Source organism: Erinaceus europaeus, chromosome 10, assembly GCF_950295315.1.
Source record: "Erinaceus europaeus chromosome 10, mEriEur2.1, whole genome shotgun sequence".
Lineage (NCBI taxonomy): Eukaryota > Metazoa > Chordata > Mammalia > Eulipotyphla > Erinaceidae > Erinaceus > Erinaceus europaeus.
In genome coordinates this window covers 15,129,104-15,150,289 of record NC_080171.1, presented here as the reverse complement: position 1 = coordinate 15,150,289, position 21,186 = coordinate 15,129,104, and the positions used below count along the sequence as shown (strand labels likewise).

The 21,186-nt window shown below is 51.8% G+C and overlaps 1 protein-coding gene and 1 long non-coding RNA gene across 4 annotated transcripts in view; one reads left to right on the top strand and one right to left on the bottom strand.

The window, feature by feature from the left end:
- Window positions 1-21,186, bottom strand: part of SHB (SH2 domain containing adaptor protein B) — a 167,028-nt gene that overhangs the window by 35,466 nt on the left and 110,376 nt on the right. Inside the window, exons 4-5 of one of the 2 annotated variants that reach the window (XM_060199157.1) lie at window positions 4,832-5,003; window positions 1,563-1,611 (exon numbers count right to left, since the gene is read on the bottom strand). In XM_060199157.1, coding sequence (XP_060055140.1) covers window positions 1,578-1,611; window positions 4,832-5,003 — 206 coding nt within the window. In that variant the 3' untranslated portion in view covers window positions 1,563-1,577. Of the gene's footprint in view, window positions 1-1,562; window positions 1,612-4,831; window positions 5,004-21,186 lie in introns of those variants that run through there. The other variant, XM_007524116.3, reaches the window with a different exon arrangement.
- LOC132540834 (uncharacterized) lies at window positions 17,374-19,371 on the top strand. 2 transcript variants are annotated; one of them, XR_009551959.1, is made up of 3 exons: window positions 17,374-17,548; window positions 18,625-18,763; window positions 19,127-19,371. It is a non-coding gene; the product is annotated as an uncharacterized LOC132540834 (long non-coding RNA). The 2 variants fall into 2 exon arrangements; XR_009551960.1 differs by lacking the exon at window positions 17,374-17,548 and adding an exon at window positions 18,084-18,150.

Genomic DNA, 21,186 nt, shown 5'->3' with positions numbered 1-21,186 from the left:
AGCCCACGTCAAGAGTCAACAGACGGATCCAGGAAACCAGTTTTGGGTGGTGACAAAGTGCTAGGTGGGGACACTGAGTCTGTGAGGAGGCAGAGGCTGGGGCAGGGGACGTTGGGTACTTTACAGTCAACAGAGAAGGGGACCCCGAGAAGGGGACATTTGACTTGAGAATCAGCCTCACGAGCAGCCCGCCAAGAGCCACAGAAACGTGTTCTCTGTAGAGGAGAAAGCAAGTGTTCTGGTCCCCAAGTGGGAGTCGAGGTGGGGTGTTGAGGAGACAGAAGGTGCTAAGTGTGGCCCTGTACCACAAGAGCGATCCAGAAGGTGGGAAGGCAGGAGCCCACTAACTAAGGCTTTGGGAAATGGGAGGAAGTCGGACTGCATTCTGAGCAGAGTGAAAGGAATGAAGGCTTTACACAGGTGTTACCTGCTCTGGGTGATCCTTTTCTAAAGTAGCTAATTTCTTGATTCATTTCTTATCGCCACCAGGGTGATCTCTGGGGTTTGGTGCCAATATTTCGAATCAACTGCTCTCATCAGACTTGTTTTTTTCTGTTTAAATTTTATTTTACAGGACAGAGAGAAATTGAGAGGGGAGGGGAGATAGAGTGGGAGAAAGACAGACACCTGCAAATCTGCTTCACTGCTTGTGAGACTTCCATCCTGCAGGTGGGGGGGCTCAAACCTGGGTCCTTAGGCATGGTGATATCTGTACTTAACTGGTGTGCCACCACCCAGCCCCCCATTTTAAATTTATTTATTAATGACAGAGAGGGGGGGAGAGGGAGAGGGAGAGGAAGAGGGAGAGAGGGAAAGGAAGAGGGAGAGAGAGGGAGAGGGAGGGGGAGAGGGAGAGAGGGAGAGGGAGAGAGGGAGAGGGAGAGAGGGAGAGGGAAAGAGGGAGAGGGAGAGGGAGAGGGAGAGGGAGGGAGAGGGAGAGAAGGAGAGGGAGAGGGAGAGAGGGAAAGGAAGAGGGAGAGAGGGAGAGGGAGAGGGAGAGGGAGAGAGGGAGAGGGAGAGGGAGAGGGAGAGGGAGAGGAAAGGGAGAGAGGGAGAGGGAGAGGGAGAGGGAGAAGGAGAGGAAAGGGAGAGAGGGAGAGGGAGAGGGAGAGGGAGAGGGAGAGGAAAGGGAGAGAGGGAGAGGGAGAGGGAGAGGGAGAAGGAAAGGGAGAAGCAAGAACATACCAGAGCATTACTCTGGCATATGGGATACCAGTGATTGAACTCAGGGCCTCATGCTAGAGAGTTCAGCACTTTGTCTACTGTGCCACCTGTGAGGTCCTGCTCTGATCTCACAAAAAGTCAACCAGAATGCCCTGAAGAGGGGCCAGATCAGAAGGGAGCCAAGAGACAAGTTAGCAGGCTACTGCAGTGGTTGAGACGGGAGCGGCTGTAGACATGAGAGGACTGGATGGATTCGGGCTGGACTGCAGATGGAGACAGCGTCTCTGGCCTGCTGGTGGTGAAATGCTGGGCGCAGGCCTCAAGGTGACTCCTAGCATGTACCTGGAGCAGCTAGGATGACGTGATGCCTTTTACGGAGCTGGGGAAGCAGCAAGTCTCCAGGAGCCCAGTTTTCAACAGGCTGAGCCTGAGACGCTGAATTGTCCGCTAGACGGAGACGCCAAGAAGTTAGTCGTAGGAGTTGGGAGTTGTGGGAGAGGTGTGGGCTGAAGCTTTGCACCAGTGAATCACCACCAGGGTTCTGGAGGTCAGCCCGGAGTTGGCAACAAAGCCCTGAGAAGTCCAACCATGAGGTCAAATGGGGGCCAAGAGCCATGGGGGAAGGGGAAGGGGAAGGGGAAGCAGCAGCCAGGAGGCAGGGGGAAACTGGGAAGCGGAGTCTCCAAAGGAGGGAATGTCAGCTGGACTAAGGGCTGTTCACCAAGGAGGCCACGTGATGGCTCCCAGCAGAAAAGGGAAGCAGGGTTGTGGTGGGTGGGGGTGAGGGTGAGTGTGCTAGCTTTGGGGGGCTTCACCCACTCATCACACAGCTGTTTACTGAGCATCTACTATGTGCTGGGCACTGCACCAGGCTGGTGATGCAGGGACAGGGGACCCGGACAGGCTATGGCACAGACAGTTCAGGGGCAGCAGCTGGAGAGGGTTTGCCAGCTCACGACTGTTTGACTTCCTCATCATATTTTATAATGTACATGAAACATGACTTGTTTATGATAAATAGCAGTACTTATTTTATATAGGTATATCTCAAGTGGGGAGCTAGCATAATGGTTATGCAAAGAGACGCTCATGCCTGAGGCTCCGAAGTTTCAGGTTCAATCCCCCACACCACTATAAGCCAGAGCTGAGCAGTGCTCTGGGGGGGGAAAAAATGAAAAAACAAAAAAACAAAAAACATTTTAGCGGCCAGGTGGTGACGCACCTGGTTAGGCTCACACATTACACTGTACAAGGATGCAGGTTCAAGTCCCTGGTCCCCACCTGCAGGGGGGGAACGCTCCATGGGTGGTGAAGCAGGACTGCAGGTGTGTGTGTGTGTGTCTCTCTCTCTCCCTCTTTAGCACCCCCTACTCTCTCAAATGCTCTCTGTCTCCAGTCAATAATAAATAAAAATATATTAAAAAACAGAAATGTATCTCCCCAGAGCATTGTTTATGGTGTTGCTGGGAAATGAGGATGGGACTTTGGAGCCTCAGACAAGAAAGTATTTTGCATAACCTCTGTTCTCTCCCCACCCCTACTGCTCATACAGTAAGAAGTTTGCAATTCAAACGTGTTCATGCTGATAGTAATGATTTGGGGTTGGGGGTGCAGGTGAGCCAGAAGGCTGTCTCCAGGGACAGGAAGTCTGGGTATCAGGCTGATGCATGACCTTCCACCCCTGATGATCCCTTAAGGCCTGGGCCTGCTCCTTGCGGCCTTAGTCCCCCATGAGCCCTGAGCTGGGGTGGAGACCTTGAGACCTGAAGGTACTTCCTGACTCTCCAGCATCACCAGCCCAGGTGGGGGATGGGTGGGCCTTTCTGCCTGGGTCAGCAGCTCTGCTGGAAGGGTAGAGGACTTTTTTTTTTTAAGACATTCTTTTTTAAAATAAATTTTATTTAAATGAGAGAGATACAGAGAGAGAGAGATAGATATCAGTGCATTGCTCAGCTCTGGCTTATGGTGGTGCAGGGGATTGAACTTGGGACCTCAGAGCCTCAGGCATGAGAGTCTTTTTGCAGAACCTTTTGGGGGCTTTACCTAAGTGTGCCCTTGTGACACGTCAGGGCTTCCAGCAGGCTAGAATAATCCTGGGGAGCTGAGACAACACGGGAGGAAAAGTCAGGCTTGACTCTGGACTTGGCCAAGGGCCTGGTCGGGCAGCCATGGCAGGCAAGGAAGGGAGCAGAAGTGCCCCAGGAGGCCCAGCTGCCCCATGCAGACCTTGGTTAGGAAGCAGCTCCCAATGCTATTTTGTTTGTTGATTACAAAAAGCACAGAGTTTGATCAGAAGTAAGCTTGCCACCCCGTCTGTGTGGCTGGGAGAAACAATCAGCACATAACCCTATGGGACGTGCTCGGTGCAACAGCTAGACCCACGTGCTCAGGAGGCTGCAGCCTCCCCGGATGACAGCCCATGTTTAAAAGGGGGCTCTGAGCCCATGACGTCACTTCCTGCTCACGGAGTGTTTTCTGTGAGGGCTGCCCTGCTGGCTGCTGAGACCAGGAGCCCTTGGGGGACAGCAATATAGCACGTGAGGCACACGAGACAGTGCTGTGAGGAACCAGCCTGGGGTCAGCCAACCCCTTGGTGGTGCCCAGTGTGTGCTGGGCAGGGCTGTGAGGGAGGCTGTGGTGTGGAGTCACGAGGCTGGAGTTGGAACCTACCTCTGCATGCTGGTCACGAGAATGCAGCCAAGGCTCTGCGCCTCACGCCCCTGATTTTATCATCTGAGCAACAGGGAAGGTAACCCCACTAGTTCCACGTCTGCTTGCTGAGAGGCTGAGACACTTGAAGGCACCAGCGCATGAGCTGGTACCTGCTTCATCCAGTTCTAGGAGAAGCTCATGCCCGTCTGGGTATGCGGAATGATGAGAAACTAGAAAGGCGAGGCAGCCTAGGAAAAGGGGGCTTCACCTTGGAGGGTTGCAGAGCAGAGCAGAGCAGAGCAGAGCAGAGCAGAGCAGAGCAGAGCAGAGCAGAGCAGAGAAGAGCAGAGCAGAGCAGAGCAGAGCAGAGCAGAGCAGAGCAGAGCAGAGCAGGGCTGAGATGACAACCAGCAGCCAGGGAAATGGCAGCAGGAGCCTGACGCCGCCATTCTTCCCACTGGACTTCCCCCCCCCCTTTTCTTATTTTTTGGGGGATAGAGACAGACATGGGGAGGGAAGGGGGAGAGAGGGCAGGCTGGCGAGAGAAAGTGAGACACCTGCAGCATGGTTTCACCGCGTGCGAAGTCTCCCCCCGCTGTGGTGGGGACGGGGGGGTTAGAACCCTGGTCCTCATGCGTGGTAATGTAAGTACTCTACCAGGTGCACCACTGCCTCATGACCCTCTTTTTTTTCTCTTTTATCACCACCACTACTACCACCACCACCACCATCATCATCACGGAGATCTTATCCAATAAACGTCAAGCAGATGTGGAGCAAAAAGTATCATCAGGAAAAAGGGGGAAAAAAAGCACCACCAGGATGTCAGAGTGAGGGGTGACACGAGCCAACAAAGTAGCAGTCCTCCTAGTCACAGGACATGAGGGTGGCAGCCCAGTGTGGAGTGGGAGCGTGGGGCTAGCCACTGGCTTGACGGTGTCCCTGGCCAGCTGTGAGGCCCATGGTGACCGCAGGACTGGGAGCTGGGGTCGGGCACACTTTCCTTCAAACTTACATTTGCTTCTCCAGTGGGACAGTGGGGTCCACTCTTTCTCCCAGGATTCCACAGAACTCGGGGCTCCCATGCTTGATGGGCTTGAAGCCCCCTCCAGGAGCTCGGAGCTGGCGTCGCCGGTCTCGGGAAGGTGAGGGGGATGCCTGACGCTTCTCGTTGCCATTAAACTGGGCTGTGGGGGGAGAAAGAGAGAGACAGAAACATGGCGGTTACCCAGAGCTCAGCTGCAGGGCTGACTAGATGACGCCAAGGAAGGAGCAGTCAGCTGCTCTGGTGGGGACTCTGCAGTTTGCAGGGTAAGAGTTCTGTGCAGTAGCGACAATGGCTAACAACAAAACAAAACAAAACAAAACAAAACAAAACAAAACAAAACACTGGGCTTCCTAAGTAAAGCGGCCAAGCGGATGGCATCAAAGCTACTTGGCACATTCCTGAGGTGGCTGGGTCTCCAGAGACCCCTGAGCCCAACTTTATCCCAAAAGGCACACCTGCAACTTCCAGCAAAGGGAACCCTGGAAACCTCTCAGGAGAGAAAGCAGGATCTTATTTCGTGCCCAAACCTGCTTCCAAGGGGGCATCTTCTCGCTTCCCATGCCCCATTCCACCTGCTCCTCTCAGAGTTCTAGCTAAGGATCATCCTAGCGATGCTGCCCCCTCCCCCGCCCCCAAAGCCAGCTGGGTCCTGGGTCCAACACTGAGGGGAATGCACACAGGAATGGGCCCGACCACATGCTTCCCTCACGGGTCTGTGGGAGCATCATTCACTGTCGCCCTCCCCACCCCACCCCCACCCCATCACACCCAGGACTGAGGAGAGGATATCTGAGGATATCTCCAGGGCCCTGCAGATGCCCCCAAAGGCAGAAAATACTCAACCGAGGGGCCAGGTGGTGGCGCACCCGGTTAAGCACTCCCATTACAGTGCTCAAGGACCCAGGCTCGAGCTCCTGGTCCCCACCTTCAGGGAGAAAGTTTCATGAGTGGTAAGGCAGGGCTGTAGGTGGTCTCTTTCCCTCTACTTTCCCTTCTCTCAATTTTGCTTTGTCTCGCTCCAATAAATAAACTAACAACAACAACAACAAAAAAAACCAACCAAACAACAACAAAAACACTGAATTGAAACCAGAGTGGTCAGAAAGTTTCCTAGAAACCAGCTAGTTTTTATTTTTCCTTTTTTTTTCTTTCTTTCTTTCTTTTTTCACCTCCAGGGTTATTGCTGGGGCTCGTTGCCTGTACTACAAATCCACTGCTCCTGGAGGCTATTTTTTTTCCTTTCGTTGCCCTTGTTTTATCGTTGTTGTGGTTATCGCTGTCATTGTTGTTGGATAGGACAGGGAGAAATTGAGAGAGGAGGGGAAGACAGAGAGGGGGAGAGAAAGATAGACACCTGCAGACCTGCTTTGCCGCCTGTCGAACCCCCTTCAGGTGGGCGGCTGGGGGCTCGAATAGGGATCCTTACGCCGGTCCTTGCGCGCTTAACCCGCTGTGCCACTGCCTGGCCTCCAACTTTTCTTTCTTTTTTTGTTAATATTTTATTTATTAATCAGAAAGATAGGAGAAGACAGAGAAAGAACCAGATATCACTCTGGTGCATGCACTGCCTGGGACTGAACTCAGGACCTCATGCTTGCGCCATTTCCCAGACCACTATTTTTCCTTTTTTTTTTTAAAGCTAGACCTCTGCTCAGCTCTGGCTTATGGTGGTGCAGGGGATTGAACCTGGGACTCTGAAGCCTCAGGCAGAACAGTCTTTCTGCATAACCATTATGCCCACCACCCCTCCCCCCTTTCTCTAAGTTATCTCTCTGGGCCTCAGTTTCTTCCTCTGAAAACTAGGGAGAATGACCACTCCCCTCCCCTGCACCAGAGGTTATGAAGACTCAACTGTCTGAGGAACAGAAGGTCTCAGGAGCATCTGTATTCAGTGCCAGCCGGTGTGACCATGAGCCCTCACTTCACGAACCGTCGTGTCCACTCAGTACAAGAAGAGACAAGGCACTTCTTTCTGTCTGTCTCCAGCCTGCTGTGGCTGGCTGTGTGCCTGTACTAAGTCACTTCACTTCTCATGCTGGCCATGATGGACAGAGGTGGGGTACTCAAAGGGCTGAGTGACCTGGCCAGGTCCCTAGAGCCAGCTGCAGCCCCATACAAAGGCAGACAGACATCCACCTCCGACCAGACGCAAAGCCATCAGCCTCACTCTGAGGCCGTGATGCCCTGTCTACTGGGACCAAGGATGTGCACGGACTTGTTCCATCTCAGCTACTAAGCAAGCCAACCCCCGAATCTTCAGGACCGAGAAACATTTCCACTCCCCAAGAGACGCTCCTCCACTAAACACGGATGGAAACTTGCCGGAGGGAGCTTCCTGTTGAAAGAAGTCTCCAGACATGACCATGCTCACCCTGTGGCTGCCAGGCCAGGCGGGCAACCCCTCACGTACCATACTGCTGGACACACGGCAGTGGGGGAACAGGACAACAGCAGTGAGCGAGACAGACAAAGCCCGCCTCATGGAGTGAGTCCTAGTGTGTGAAGCCAATCTGACCTGTGGCATGTCTGCTTCTGGGGAGGCCGAGGCAGCAGGCCCTCCCTCGAGGACTGACCCTGAACAGATCTCCGAAGGACGGGGGTGGGGGGTGAGCCTTGTGCACATGCGTGTGGAGGGGAAGTGGGGTAAAGGGCCTGGAGGTGGGCACACACCAAGGAAAAAACAGTCCAGGGTACATGGAGGGGTGTGAAGAAGGAGGATGGAGGGCCAGTTGTTGGCTTCGTGGGTCTGAAGGGAGGCTTTGGTTTTATTTGGAGGTCAGTGGACAGGCAGTCTGTGAAGGGTTCTTTGACCAGGAACTTATCACTTATTTATTTATTTGCAGAACTGCTGTGCTGCCCACTCAATTTTGCTGTGAAGCTGAAATAGCTCTCTCTCTCTTAATTAATTAGAAGTGGAAGAGAGGAGCTGGGGGAGATGGCATACTGGTTATGCAAACAACTTTCAAAGTCCCAGGCTCAGTCTCTAACGCTGTAAGCCAGAGCTGAGCAGTACTCTGGTAAAAATAAATAAATAAATAATAAATAAATAAACAAACAAATAAAGGTAAAGCATGGTTACTGGTAGGGTTTAGTGTCCACACTAAAAACCATTGCTTCCAGCAGTCAATTTTCTCTTTCTTTTCTTTTCTTTCCTGATAGCACAGAGAGAATTAAGAGGGGAAGAAAGGGAAGAAAGGAAGGTAGGAAGGATGGGCGGGGACTGGTGACAGCTCACACAGCAGAGGTCACACTTCACTATGTGCAAAGACCCAGCTCTGAGATCCTGGCCACCATGTACCGAGCACCAAGCAATTCACAAGAAGTGACACACACCTGGCTATGGCTACCTGCCCCTGCCTGGCTTCCTAGCAGCCTGAATCTCCCTTGGGGCTTCTAGTGCCCATGACAACTGGTCAAATGGAGTGTCATTCCTGGGGTCTGATGGACCTGATGAGGTCCTAGTCACAAGAGCTCCTCTCTAAAGAACTAGGACTTAATCCTATGAATCAGGCTCCCTGACTCTCAGATAAGCAGAGGCCCTCCCAGCTGAGGTATCTTGTCCCCAGGAGGGGATTTCAAAAGGACCTGACCACCTCATCATGTTAGGGAAGACACACCTGCTGCCTTCCCCTTGGAGGAAGATGATGGTCCACTGAGGCGGGGATCGAAGCATAGCTAAGACCAGTCTGCAGGTCTCACTGTGCCTCCCCTCCGGCTAACTTTCTAGGTGTTTGGGATGGAGAGAAGGTCACTCATCAGGCTGTCTGGCCCTGGGAGGCCAGTGGCACTGAGGTGAGAGAGGAGTGGGGAGGGGGTTTGAAGAGAAGGTTATAAGCTCAGCTTTGTGTTTCTAAAGCCTTATTTAAAATTTTATTTATTTACTTATATTGCCACCAGAGCTATTAGCTGGGGCTCAGTGCCAGCAGTAGGAATCCACTGCTCCTGGAGGCCATTTTTTTTTCTTTCTAATTTTTATTAGATAGGACACAGAGAAATTGAGAGGATGGAGAGACAGAGAGATAGGCACCTGCAGACTTTCTTTACTGCTTGTGAAGTAGACCCCCTGTAGGTGGGAAGCAGGGGCTCAAACCCAGGTCCTTAAGCTTGGTAATGTGGGCACCTAAGCAGGTGTGCCACTGCTCAGTCCCCTAAATGAATTTATTTATTGGGTGAACCTCCACCAGGCCCCCTAAAAGCTCTTTATTATTTTTGTTGTTGTTATTATTATTACCACCATGGTTATTGCTAGGGCTCAGTGCCTACATAGTAAATCCATTGCTTTCAGCAATCAATTTCCCCCTCTTTCCTTCCTCTGCAAGCACAGAGAGAAATTGAGAGGGGGAGGGGCAGAGACAAAGAGGGAGAGAGAAAGAGGGATACCTGCACCATTGTGTGACCACACCTGGAGCATCCCCCGCCCCTGCAGGTACCAGGGGCTTGAACCCAGGTCCTTGAACATGGTAGTATGTGCCCAACTGCCCACATCTCCCAGCCCCCTAAAGCATTATTCTTATGAGGAGGAGGAGGAGGAAGAAGGAGAAATGGAGAGATAGAGAGAGAGAGAGACCCTGAGACCAGAGCATTGCTCAGCTCCAGCATATAGTGGTACTGGGGATTGAACTTGGGACCTCTGGGGCTTCAGGTATGTAAGCCATGCACTCTAGCAGGCTGAACTATCTCCCTGCTCCTGCAGGCTGAGAGAAGGAGAATGTCAGAGAGTGCATGGCTGACATTCATCACCACCTGCGGCTCCCTTGGAGCCAAGGCAAGATCCCACAACACACCTCCTGGTGCAGGAGAGAAGCACAGATCACAGAACACAGGACGTGGGGCCTACTCTCGTCAGCCGGACTAACGTGGCCCCCTGCAAGCTGGCTCCTGTGCTGCCTCATGTCTCACCACCCCCTCTTCTGGGCAGAGTCCTTGGCTGAAGTTCCTAAGATGCTCCCAACCCCAAATCTCCACCTGATTGGCTGCACTTGTCCTCTTGTCCTTCAGGAATCGTCTCTTCCAGGAAGACTTCCCTGACTTCACTTCCTCTCCCAAAACTTTCAGTCTCAGTCCGAGTACCGTTTGCCAGTTTGCTGGTCTGGTTCCCCAAGAATTTCACGAAGGCAGGGCTACCCCGTACCTGCCCCTACACCCCGTGACTGCCTAGCACACGCTGGCAACAAAGCTAGTGCTGAAGGAGTGATTGAAAGAAGAGACTTAATGAGCTGCTGTTTTGCTTTACTGAGAAAAAATATCAGTTTTTGTACCAGATAAATTGGATAAAGCCTAATAACATCCTAGTCAACACTGTAATTCCCCACTGAATTAATTTATATGTTCCCTTGCAAGCTTAATAATATAGCCATATATTTTAGAGGGAACAGGTGGTGATGAATGACAGGCTTAATTAGGCAAATCATTTCACCTAAAATAAAAATATACAAACTCCAAGTACAGTGAATTATCAGCAGCAGCGGGAGGGAAAAAAAAAAAAGAACAAAAGCTCCAAACACAACTGCTTTCATTCCTTCTAATTAAGTTTCTCTTTAATCTGCAATTTAAAATGGCAATTCTTTTAATTTAGTGATTTTTTCTGCAAAAGATAAAGACACAAACCCTCAAAAGAGTATCTGCATTTAGAGGGGGAAAAATGTCACCTCTGCAAATTGTTAGAACGTCGGAACCTGATTGATTCCACCTATAGGCAATTGCAGATGGAAGTCAGACTTGTGCAGGTGGGAGGGGAGGCTAGGACGGGAAGATGAGGGCCCAGGAGTCCTTCCGACTCTGCTATGAGGATGGGGACAGATCCCTGGGGGCGATGGGGAGAAGGCAAAGTTAAGGAGGCGCAGAGGCCCAAGAGCAGGTGAGGAGGTCCGTCTTGATGCCCCAAGAGTCTTTGCAAAATTTCTGGCCATGAAAGGACCCATCCTTTTAAACCTGCTTAGGTCAGCATTCTTCTCCTTCTTATTGCCTCCAGGGTAATTGCTGGGGCTCAGTGCTGGTACTACAAATCCACTGCTTCTTTTTATTTTTTGTTATTTTTACTGGATAGGCACAGTCAGAAATCAAGAGGGGAGAGGGAGAGAGACCAAGAGACAACTGCAGCCCTGCTTCACCACTCGCAAAGCTTTCCCCCTGCAGGTGGGGATTGGGGGGGCTTGAACCTGGATCCTTATGCATTGTAACATGTGTGCGCAACTGGGTGTACCACTACCCAGCCCCAAATCCATTGCTTCTATTGAACAGTTTTTCCATTTTATTGGATAGAGACAGAGAAATTGAAAGGGGAGGGGGAGACAGAGAGGGAGAGAGAGAGAGACAGCTGCAGACTTGTTTTGCCATTTGTGAAGTGTCCCCCACACAGGTGGGGAGCCAGGGGGCTTAAACCCAGATCCTTGCATGGGTCCGTGTGCTTAGTTATGTGCACTTAACTGGGTGTACCACTGGACACCCTCATTATTATTATTATTTTTAAACTTTTATTTGCTTACTTATTTGAGAGACAGAGAAACAGAGAAGGGGGCAGAGGATAGAGAAAAGAGAGACAGAGACACCTATAGCACCGCTCCACCACTCATGAAGCTCTTCCCCTACAGGTGGAGACTGGGTGGCTTGAACCTGGATCATTGTGCAAGGTAATATGTACGCTCTACTAAGTGCATCACCGCCTGGCCCTTTAGTGTAATGTTTATACTAACTGGTGCTGAAGTCTGGCTAATGGCGGTGATGGACAGTGGTACCTGAGTCCCACACAGTAACATGCCACCTTAAGGAGATGAGGGGCCTGAGGTCAGTCCCGAGGAGGTGGAGCTTCAGAACTGGGAGGCAAGGCCAAGACAGCCCTGAGCCCAGGACTGTGGACCTGCAGGGTCTGGCCTGACTCATCCAGTCTATGGTGTGCTCCTGTCTCTGGGCTTGGGGCACCAGTCCTCCTGCTCCCCTTGCCTGGCACCTGGACACTTCCAGGGTCTGGCACAAGTTCTGCCTCTGCACAAGGACTGCCTGTCCCACCAGCTGAGGACTAACTCCTTGGCACCCCATGGAACCTGCTCCTTCTTTTGTAGCTCAGTGAGGCACCCACTTGACTCTCCCCTTAGGTGATGTAAGTGGGTCTGCTTCCTCTCTACTTTCCTTTCAGCTGGGGATGGACAAAGGGAAGACGCTCCAGAAAGTCAGCGGGTCTTTAAAGCATCCATTTTCCTGGGCTTACGAACCCTCACTGGCTCCCAATGCCCCCACATGGGGTGAACTCCTTACTCAGGTGCTCAAGGTCTTCACTGTCCTGGTGCTAACCAGATTTGTTTGTTTGTTTGTTTTTTGAAGACAGAGAGAATGGCAGAAACTAGAACACTGAAGCTTCCTTCAGTGCGCTGAGAGCTGGGCTCAAACCTGGTTCTCTGAGGCACACACAAAGTTAAAGCAACACTTTATCCAAGTGAGTTACTTACCTGGCTTCCAGGGTGACTTTTTGGATATATCTTTTCCTGAAAACCCCCTCTAGGTTCCACACCCTCGCCCTATCTTCAGTTATACCTGCCTTTCTGCCTTGAGGCCAGTGCCAGCCTGCCTGCTAGGACCCCTTCCTTCGGTGTCTGTGTGCCAACCCCCAAACATTCATCAAAATTCAGCTCCAGCGTTATTTCCCAGAAGCTCTAGGCTCCTTCCTGTGAAAGACTGACAATATGGGCCCAAACCATACATCAGTGTGCCCAGACCATTCACTGTCTGACCGCCCCCTTCTACAGTATAGCCTATCACAGGTGTCTTCTCCCATGGAGGTGAGGGGAGGTGGGCTCTCGTCTCCAGTCTCTTTTGAGCTTCCCCAGGTCTGGAACGCAGTACATAAGCTGCAACAAAGCCAGGGGACTGGAGGGGCTGTGGGAAACGGGCATCAAGGGAAGGGGGTGCACTTTGGAGTCAAGACAACTTGAATCTTTCCTTTACTGTTACTGTGTGATTCAGAGCAAATTTCTTTTTTTGCCTCCAGGGTTATCGCTGGGGTTTGGCAGCAGCACTAAGAATCCATTTTGGATTCTTCTGATGGCCATTTTCTAGGACAGAGAGAAATTGAGAGGGAGGGGGGATAGAGAGGGAGAAAGACAGACACCTGCAGACCTGCTTCACCGTTCGTGAAGTGTCCTCCCTGCAGGTGGGGAGCTGGGGGCTTGAACTCAGATCCTTGTGTGGGTTCTTAACGCTTCGTACTATGTGCACTTAAACTGGTTGCGCGGGAGTCGGGCGGTAGCGCAGCGGGTTAAGCACACATGGCACAAAGCACAAGGACCGGCATAAGGATCCCGGTTCGAGCCCCCGATGTCCCATCTGCAGGGGAGTCACTTCACAGGCGGTGAAGCAGGTCTGCAGGTGTCTGTCTTCCTCTCCCCCTCTCTGTCTTCCCCTCCTCTCTCCATTTCTCTCTGTCCTATCCAACAACAACAACAGTTATGACAACAATAACTACAACAAGCACAACAACAAGGGCAACAAAATGGGAAGAAAAAAAACAAAAACTGGCTGTGTTACCACCTGGCCCCTGCAAACTTCTTTTCTTTCAAGTTTTATTTACTTGTTGGTTAGAGACAGCCAGAGAGAAATTCACAGGGAAGAGAGAGAGGGAGAGAGTAAGAGAGGCACCTACCTGCAGCACTGCTTCCCCGCCAGAAAAATCCTCCCTGTTATAGGTGGGGACCAGGGCTTGAATCTGCATGGTGCCACCGCCTGGTCCCTGAGCAAATTTCTCTAGAACCCTGTCTGACCAAGGGTGTAGATGGTGGACAGAAGGATCATCCAGGGATCTGTGAAGACCATGAATGGGCTTCTAGCTTAGTGGCTGACCTAGAATCTTGGGCTCCCCTCGTCTCCCAGTGCAGAACCGAGTCCTCTGAACTGAACCAGCAAGAACAGGGATGATGAAAACAAGACACTGTGTGGAGAACAAACCAGCAGGGAGGTCTCTGCCCACTGACAAAGTGGCGTCAGGCCCTGCGTGGACGGGGCAGGAGTGTGTGCCATGTCTGCAAACCATGGGGCTGAGAGGAGGGGCCTGGAAAGGGTTCCAGCTCCAGTGTTTATTCATGGAATTCCTATTATTCCAAAAAAAGACACAGGCATCGACAATAGAAGGAAGGAGTCCAAGGCACCCCTTCCACGGGTTTCTTGACACTGATTTCTTCACTGCCACTCTGGTGGAAAGGAGAAAGGAAAAGTGGGCAGGGTGGGTGGGCACAGAGGGGAGGACGTGTGGCCTTTCCCTGTGAGCCCCCAGGAGGGGACAAAGGAGAGGGAGACTGCACTGGCTTGAAGAAATGGTGTGGAACACATGGCAGGCCCTCACCCCTGTCTATGAAAACACCATGAAGCTTCTTGAAAGCACACAAACAGTGGCGGCTGACTAAAACTCTGTTCTTGAGATTAACAGTCCTCTGCTGTTACAGCTTTCTGACGTACACTCTGTAGTACTCAGCTCAGCGAGTGTTAGAACTCCTGCTTCACAGAGGGGGACACTGGGGCCCAGAGAGTTGAAGTCCCCTTCCTTCCTGCTCAAGATGTGGTCTCAGGAGCCAGGTGGTAGTGTACCCATGGTTGAGTGCCCATGGTAACATGTGCAAGGATCTGGGTTTGAGTCTCTGTTCCCCACCTGCAGGGGGAAAGCTTCATGAATGGTAAAGTAGGTTTGTAGTGCTCTCTCTCTCTTACTCTCTCAATTTCTCTCTGTCCTATCTAATAAAAAAGGGGAAAAATGGCCATGGGAGAGGTGGATTACACACACACATACACACACACACACACACACACACACACACACACACACACACACACACACACAGTTCTTCCTGCCAATTGCCAATCCAGTCACTGAAAACTGTACTTTCAAGGAGGCTGCAAGACATTCGGAGGAGGCTCTCCAAATGTTTGCTTTGTGCTTTCAGACCAAGGATCAGAGCCCTCTCTGTTTACCTCACAGACACATGCAGGCCCTAGGGCACCACACTGCCTCATCGTGTGGTGGTGCCCCAGCACAGAGCTCCTCATTGTGAGGGGAGACAGTGGTGGCTCCCCAAGAAGCAGGACGTCAGAAAGGTTGCAATTGGCCCAGGAGTGGGCCACTAGTGGCTAGTGGGCAGTGACGGACTCACAAGTATGGGATCTCGGGTTTGATTCTTGGTATCACACGTGCAGAGTGATGATCTGGTTCTCCTTCTCTCTTATTAATAAATTAAGTGATTAAATTGGAAAAAAAAAAGTCTACAAGGCAGGCAGCAGACACCACCTGGCCGCAGGACTGTGGTGCATGCCTGCTCACCCCTGCCTGGGTCGAGGAAGGGGAGCCTTGCAAAGGGGCCAGGCTTGCTTCCTCTGGTCCTGTACCCCCAAAGGGAAATGTCAGGGAGATGGCCCAAGGCAAAGACTAGGTGACCCCAGTGCAGCTGCCAAGGCAAGTCACCTTCCCTCTGCAGAGGGAGGCTGGGGATTGATTCCCTTTCTCCCTGGGTCTTCAGACCGCAGGCGACAGCAGAACAGTCAGCAGCCACTTCAAAATGATTTTGGGAAAGGGATTGACTGGCTCTTGAGTCAACAGACTGGAAGCCAGGTTTCCCGAATTCCAGAGACCTCTGAGCTCAGCACAGATTCAGTCTATAGCACCTCTTCGTGTTCTTCTCTCCTCTCTCTTTAGATAGAGACAGACAGAAAAATCAGAGACCATAGTACGGGGGCTGGGTGGTGGCGCCCCGGGTTGAACGCACATGTTACGGTGCGCAAGGACCCGGTTTCAAGCCCCCGGTCCCCACCTGCAGGGGGAAAGCTTTGCAAGTGGTGAAGCAGGGCTGCAGGTGTCTCTCTATCTCCCCCTCCTCTCAATTTCTGGCTGTCTGTATCCAATAAATAAAGATTATCATCTGATCCCCCAGTGTGCCCATAGCTCCTAGCACCCATCACACCTCATCTCCCAGATCACCCTGCTCGTGAGTGACAGCAGAGGGCTGAAACCAGAACCCCGCCTCTGCCACCTGAGCCGAGCTCTTGCAGCCAATTCTGGGCCAGGCTCACCTGGGAGCTGGAAAGTTGCTGCTCAGCTCTGATGCAGAGTCTGCTGACACTGTCACTTGCGGACAGATACCCACAGTGCCCTTGGGTTGCAGGGTCCAGGAAAGGGGCTTCGCCCTCATCCATAAGCTTCCAAGCACCTGCAGGGAGCAGACCAGACTTAGTGGAACCTTGATTATCTAAGAGCCCCAAGGCACCAGCCAAGCTGCGTTTATGTTTCTGCTGCCGCCGCCTACAAATGGCAGAGGGGTCCTGCCTCACAGCCAGCGCTCTCACCAGCAGGGACACGCACACTCTTGGCTTCTCCCTGGGGGTTCAGTCCAGAGATGACAATTGTGGCAGTCCACTGCTCCCTTACTTGTAGACCCCTGGCCTTACAAGCTGGAGAGAGAGATATGCAGTGTAAGAGTGAGATGAAGACGATGTAGCGCTTGGGGACAGCGGTGGTGCACCTGGTTAACCCCTCACACTACAGTGGTAAGGACCCGAGTTCAGGGCCCTGATCCCCACCCACCTCTAGGGGAAAAGCTTCACAAGTGGTGAAGCAGGGCTGCAGGTGTCCCTCTCTATCTCTTCCTCCTCCCCCCCGTTTCAATATTTTATTTATTCATAAGACAGGAGGAGAGAGAAAGAACCAGACATCACTCTGGTACATGTGCTGCCAGGGATGGAACTCAGGACCTCCTGTCCCGCTTGAGAGTCCAACTGCGCCACCTCCCGGACCACTCTCTCCCCTATTTCTCTCTGTCTCTGTCCAATAATAAAGAAGACAAAGCATCCCTCTGCAAGCATGCTGCATATTCCATTATCCTAAAGAGAGCCTGAGATTGGTTTTTCCCAGACCTGATTTATTTAGTAATTTAAAAGGCATCTGAAAGTTTACTACGTGTCAGGCACCGACCTAGGAGGGGGCTCAGGTGTGAACAAGGCAGGCTGAATTATCTGACCTCATAGAGCTTCCAAACCTCTAGCCACACACTATCTTTGATCTGCAAAACAGAAGAGCAAAAACAGCCTGTCAGATCTGTTTCTATTCCACACCAGAGACAAAGGCACTTGAAGGGGCATTTCTATCAACAGAATTAGCAGATGAACCAACACTATTACATGTCGGCGCTTCTCTCCCCCACCCCCGCCGCTCCCCAAAGTTACTAAAGGAATTCATTCATATGTCAAATGAAATGAAAATTCAACCGGAAAAACCTGTCTCTCAGTCACATATTAGCCAGAGGAAGCGAGCCATCCCAGTTCTCTCCTTTAAACCCCTCTTTTCTCCACAGACCTGCTGTTCACACATGTTAAACATTAATTACAACTGTTACTCATTACATAGCAAAAAGCTCCCAATACAAACACAATTGTTAATTTCCTTGCAGGCCCAAGGCATGCTGGGAAGCCACACAGGGGGCAGGGACGTCACAGAGGGGAGGGGTGCAGTGGGGCTGATGGTGAGGGGGACAGGTCTCAGATTCCCCCCAAGAAGCCTTCTGCAGAGGCTGAGTCTGTTTATCTGAGTGCAGGCGGAGGATGAGTCACGAGGCTCACTGGGAACAGGAAGCCCAGAGCAGAGTCTGATCCACAAAGGACGTCAGCGTCACCAGCCTCAGAGCATTTGCGCTGGAGGGAGGCAGTGACAAGGCACAGGTCAGCACAGAGAGGGTGTTGTTTCTGCCTCAGCTACAGCTCAAGCCACCTCAAACCGGGACTTGTAGAAAACATGCCTTGACCTGTCCTTTCCCCACTTGAGAGACCACCTTTCGGGGCTTTCTCGGGTTAACTCTGTATCAGTTGCAATAACTAGTGCTTGCTAAATGTTAATTTCCTAGCCTTTCCCCACCCCACCTTGCTTGCCCTAGAGAATCATTTTAAAGGAGTGTGCTGAGCTGGCTCAGATGTGAGTCACACTTGCTTATGGAAACAGACATACCTGGGACCTTCCCTTTCCTTTATCTGCCCTTTCAGCCTTGCTTGATAAGGCTGGGTTGGTGTCAAAATTCTGTCAAGGGGGCAGGGCGGTAGCGCACCAGGTTAAGCGCACATAGTGTAAAACACATGGATCATGGTTCAAGCCCCCGGCTCCCCACCTGCGGGGGGGGGGGGTTTCTTCACAAGTGGTGAAGCAGGTCTGCAGGTGTCTATCTTTCTCCCCCCTCGATTTCTCTGTCCTGTCCAACAGCAGGCAGTAGCAGCACAACAACAACAATGGAAGAAAGATGGCTGCCAGAAGCAGTGGATTCATAGGGCAGGTATCAGCCCCAGCAATAACCCTGGAGGCAAACAAAACAAAACAAATAAAAAACCCTTTTGTCAAAAGGGTTCCTGGCTGAGGGTTAATTAGTATAGTATTCACAGCCTCCTCTGCCCCCAAGCAGACAGTAATGCCCGTATCTGCTGGCTCCAGGATAAACCAAAGCATGTCCCAGTGGGATGTGGTATGAGAGGTAAGAGACAGAGTCCCAGCCTGACCTGGGATGAAGGTGGGGAGGGACTAGTCAGATTAGGAAACTCCTCTTGGAGGAGGGAGCATTAAACATCACCCCAGCTGAGTTGTGCAGCCCTCTCTTAACTCCATCCTGGCCCCTGCGCCCAGTACACTGTAGGTTCTCATGTGGAGCCCTCAGGTCAGCTACACTTGGAGACCTAGGCTAGTTCTCCTCAGAACCTGCTGAAGTAGGAACTCTGGTGACAGAAACTGACTCTCTGTTTCATGATTTTGGCAGGTGATCCTGAAGTGTGCTCTGGGCAAACCTACCAATCCATCAAACTCACAGCCAGGAAGGGGAAGGGGAGAGGAGAGGCGGGGCAGTGTAGACCATCTACACCTGGTGTCCAGTGGCCCAACCCTTGGGAGAAACTATGGTAACTTTAAAAAAATTTAAATTATTTATTATTATTCTTAAAACTTTTAAATCATTTATTGGGTAGAGACAGTCAAATCGAGGGGGAAAGGAGGAGCTAGAGAGAGAGAGAGACAGACAGACACCTGTAGCACTGCTTCACCACTTGTAAAGCTTTCCCCCCTGCAGGTGGGGACCAGGGGCTTGAAACTGGGTCCTTGGGCATTGTACCATGTGTGCTCAACCAGGTGCACCACCACCCGGGTCCTAAATTATTGTTTTATAGATAAAGAAATAGAGAGAGAAGGGAAGACAGAGAGAGGGGGGAGAGGAAGAGAGAGGCAGGCAGCTCTGTTTCACAGCTCATGAAGTTTCCCTCTGGCAGGTGGGGAGCAGGGACTTGAATCCAGGTTCTTATACGTGATAATATGTTGTGCCAGTGCCCAGCCCAAAAGATGGAAGAACTGGTCTGTTCATGGCCAGAACTGTGACTGGAATTTCGATGTAGGATTTCCTGCACTGCCCTGTGCATGGGCTCTGTAAATGGGCCCTCAGTGCCCTGTAAGGAGCTCTTCATGCAGTACTGCTTTAACGCCAAATTAAATGTTAATAAAGCAAGTGCCCCCTGAACACCAGTAACCACTCTTTCATGAGTGACCCTTTACGACTTGCAAAGTCTCTTCATTTCATTTCTGTTGCCTTGGTCACTCACTACAGAGAATGCAGTGTGAGTGGGGCTGTGACCACTTCCATTTTATAGACGGGGAAACCAAGGCTCACAGACGCCAAGCAGTCTGCTCAAGGTTGAGAAGCTGCTGCGCCGTAGAAGCTGCCACTGATGCTGGGCTTCCCTTGACCTTCTCCCAGCCCTGGGGCTCCTGACGTGACACCGCCCCGGGCACCACAGGGCAGGCAGAGAGCTGTGGGGACAGAGGAGCTGCAGAGGAAGACAGACCTGTCACTGGCTGAGCTCAAGACGCCACCTCAAAAGCAGCTTTAGGCTCCATGAATGCTTTTGTCCAGTCTCACAGATCTTCGGCTGAGTCAGGAATGAAACGACTTGCTCAAAAAGGTCTTAAGCCTCCCCCTTCCCTGGTTCCATGAGCTAGTCACCAGGGGTGTAAGTTTTATTTTTGTTAATCTCTATTTATATGTTGGATAGAGACAGCCAGAAATTGAGAGGGAAGGGGAAGAGGGAAAGAGAAAGAGACACTTGCAGCCCTGCTTCTCCCTGTAGGTGAGGACTGGGGGCTCGAACTCAGGTCTTCATGAATTATAATGTGTGCTCAACCAGGTATGCCACCACCTGGCCCCTGGGATGTAAATTTTTAACTCTGTGCACTGCTCAGCTTCCTTCAGTGCACCATGACTGGCTTTGCTGTGAGGCCTCTGGCAGTCCTTGTCCCTCTCTTGGCCTGTGCAGGACTGTCGTCAGCAGCGAGCTTCCTGACTGAAGGGCCTGAGGCTCCCAAGACAAGCCCTGTTCTTGCAAAGGCCTCTCAGAGACCTGAAGACTTGGCCTGGGCCTCCCGAGCCATGTCTGCTTCTCAATCCCTTCCTTTGGGGCCACTTCCTGCTCAGACTCCCTCACAATTGTGTCCCCAAGCCCAGGACACTGAGACACCGAGTCACCCCAGGCTGCCTGTCCCACGCCTCACTGACAGGGGCACAGTTGTCATGTGGGTTCAGAATTGCATCTAGGGGGTGTTGGGGTGAGGCCTTCTATAGACCCACCAGCTAAGAGCCCTGAAATTTACTGCTGTGAAGATTCCTGGGAGTGGGGCCGGGTGGTGGCGCACCTGGTTGAGTGAACATGTTACAGTGTACAAGGGTCCAGGTTCGAGCCCCCAGGCCCTACCTGCAGGGGGAAAGCTTTGCTAGTGAAGCAGTGTTGCAGGTGTCTCTCTGTCTCTCCCTCTCTATCACTCCCTTTCCTCTTGATTTCTGGCTGTCTCTATCCAGTAAATAAAAATAAAGATAATAAAAAAATTAAAAAAAAAGATTCCTGGGGGTGAGTCAAAGTGAAGCAGGTGTCTCTGCCAGGTGGGAAGGGGATGGGCAGCCTGGTGGAAGCCTGATAAATCACCTCCCTGTGGCAGGAGGGGTGGGACCTGACCAGCCATCTGTCTTGGGGACAGACCAGCCAAGGCAGGGAGATGGGGACGGGGTCCCGGCTGAGGCCATCGTCAGCTTCCCATAGGGCAAGCAGGCAAGGAAGCCCCAAGGCCTATTGGACAACATGTCATGCTCCTCACACACCGGGCCATGGCATTTGCTGGGAAGTGGAGACGTCCATTCCCAAGAAGCTAGGACCACCTCACACCCTGCAATAGCTGTTTTCACAACTATGGAGAGTGATAATCGAACCTTCCCAGGCTGTGGCCCCCAGGGTCTAAGTGAGCCAGGCCTGGTCAGGAACTGCAGGCCTGAAGGGCTCTTTCTGTA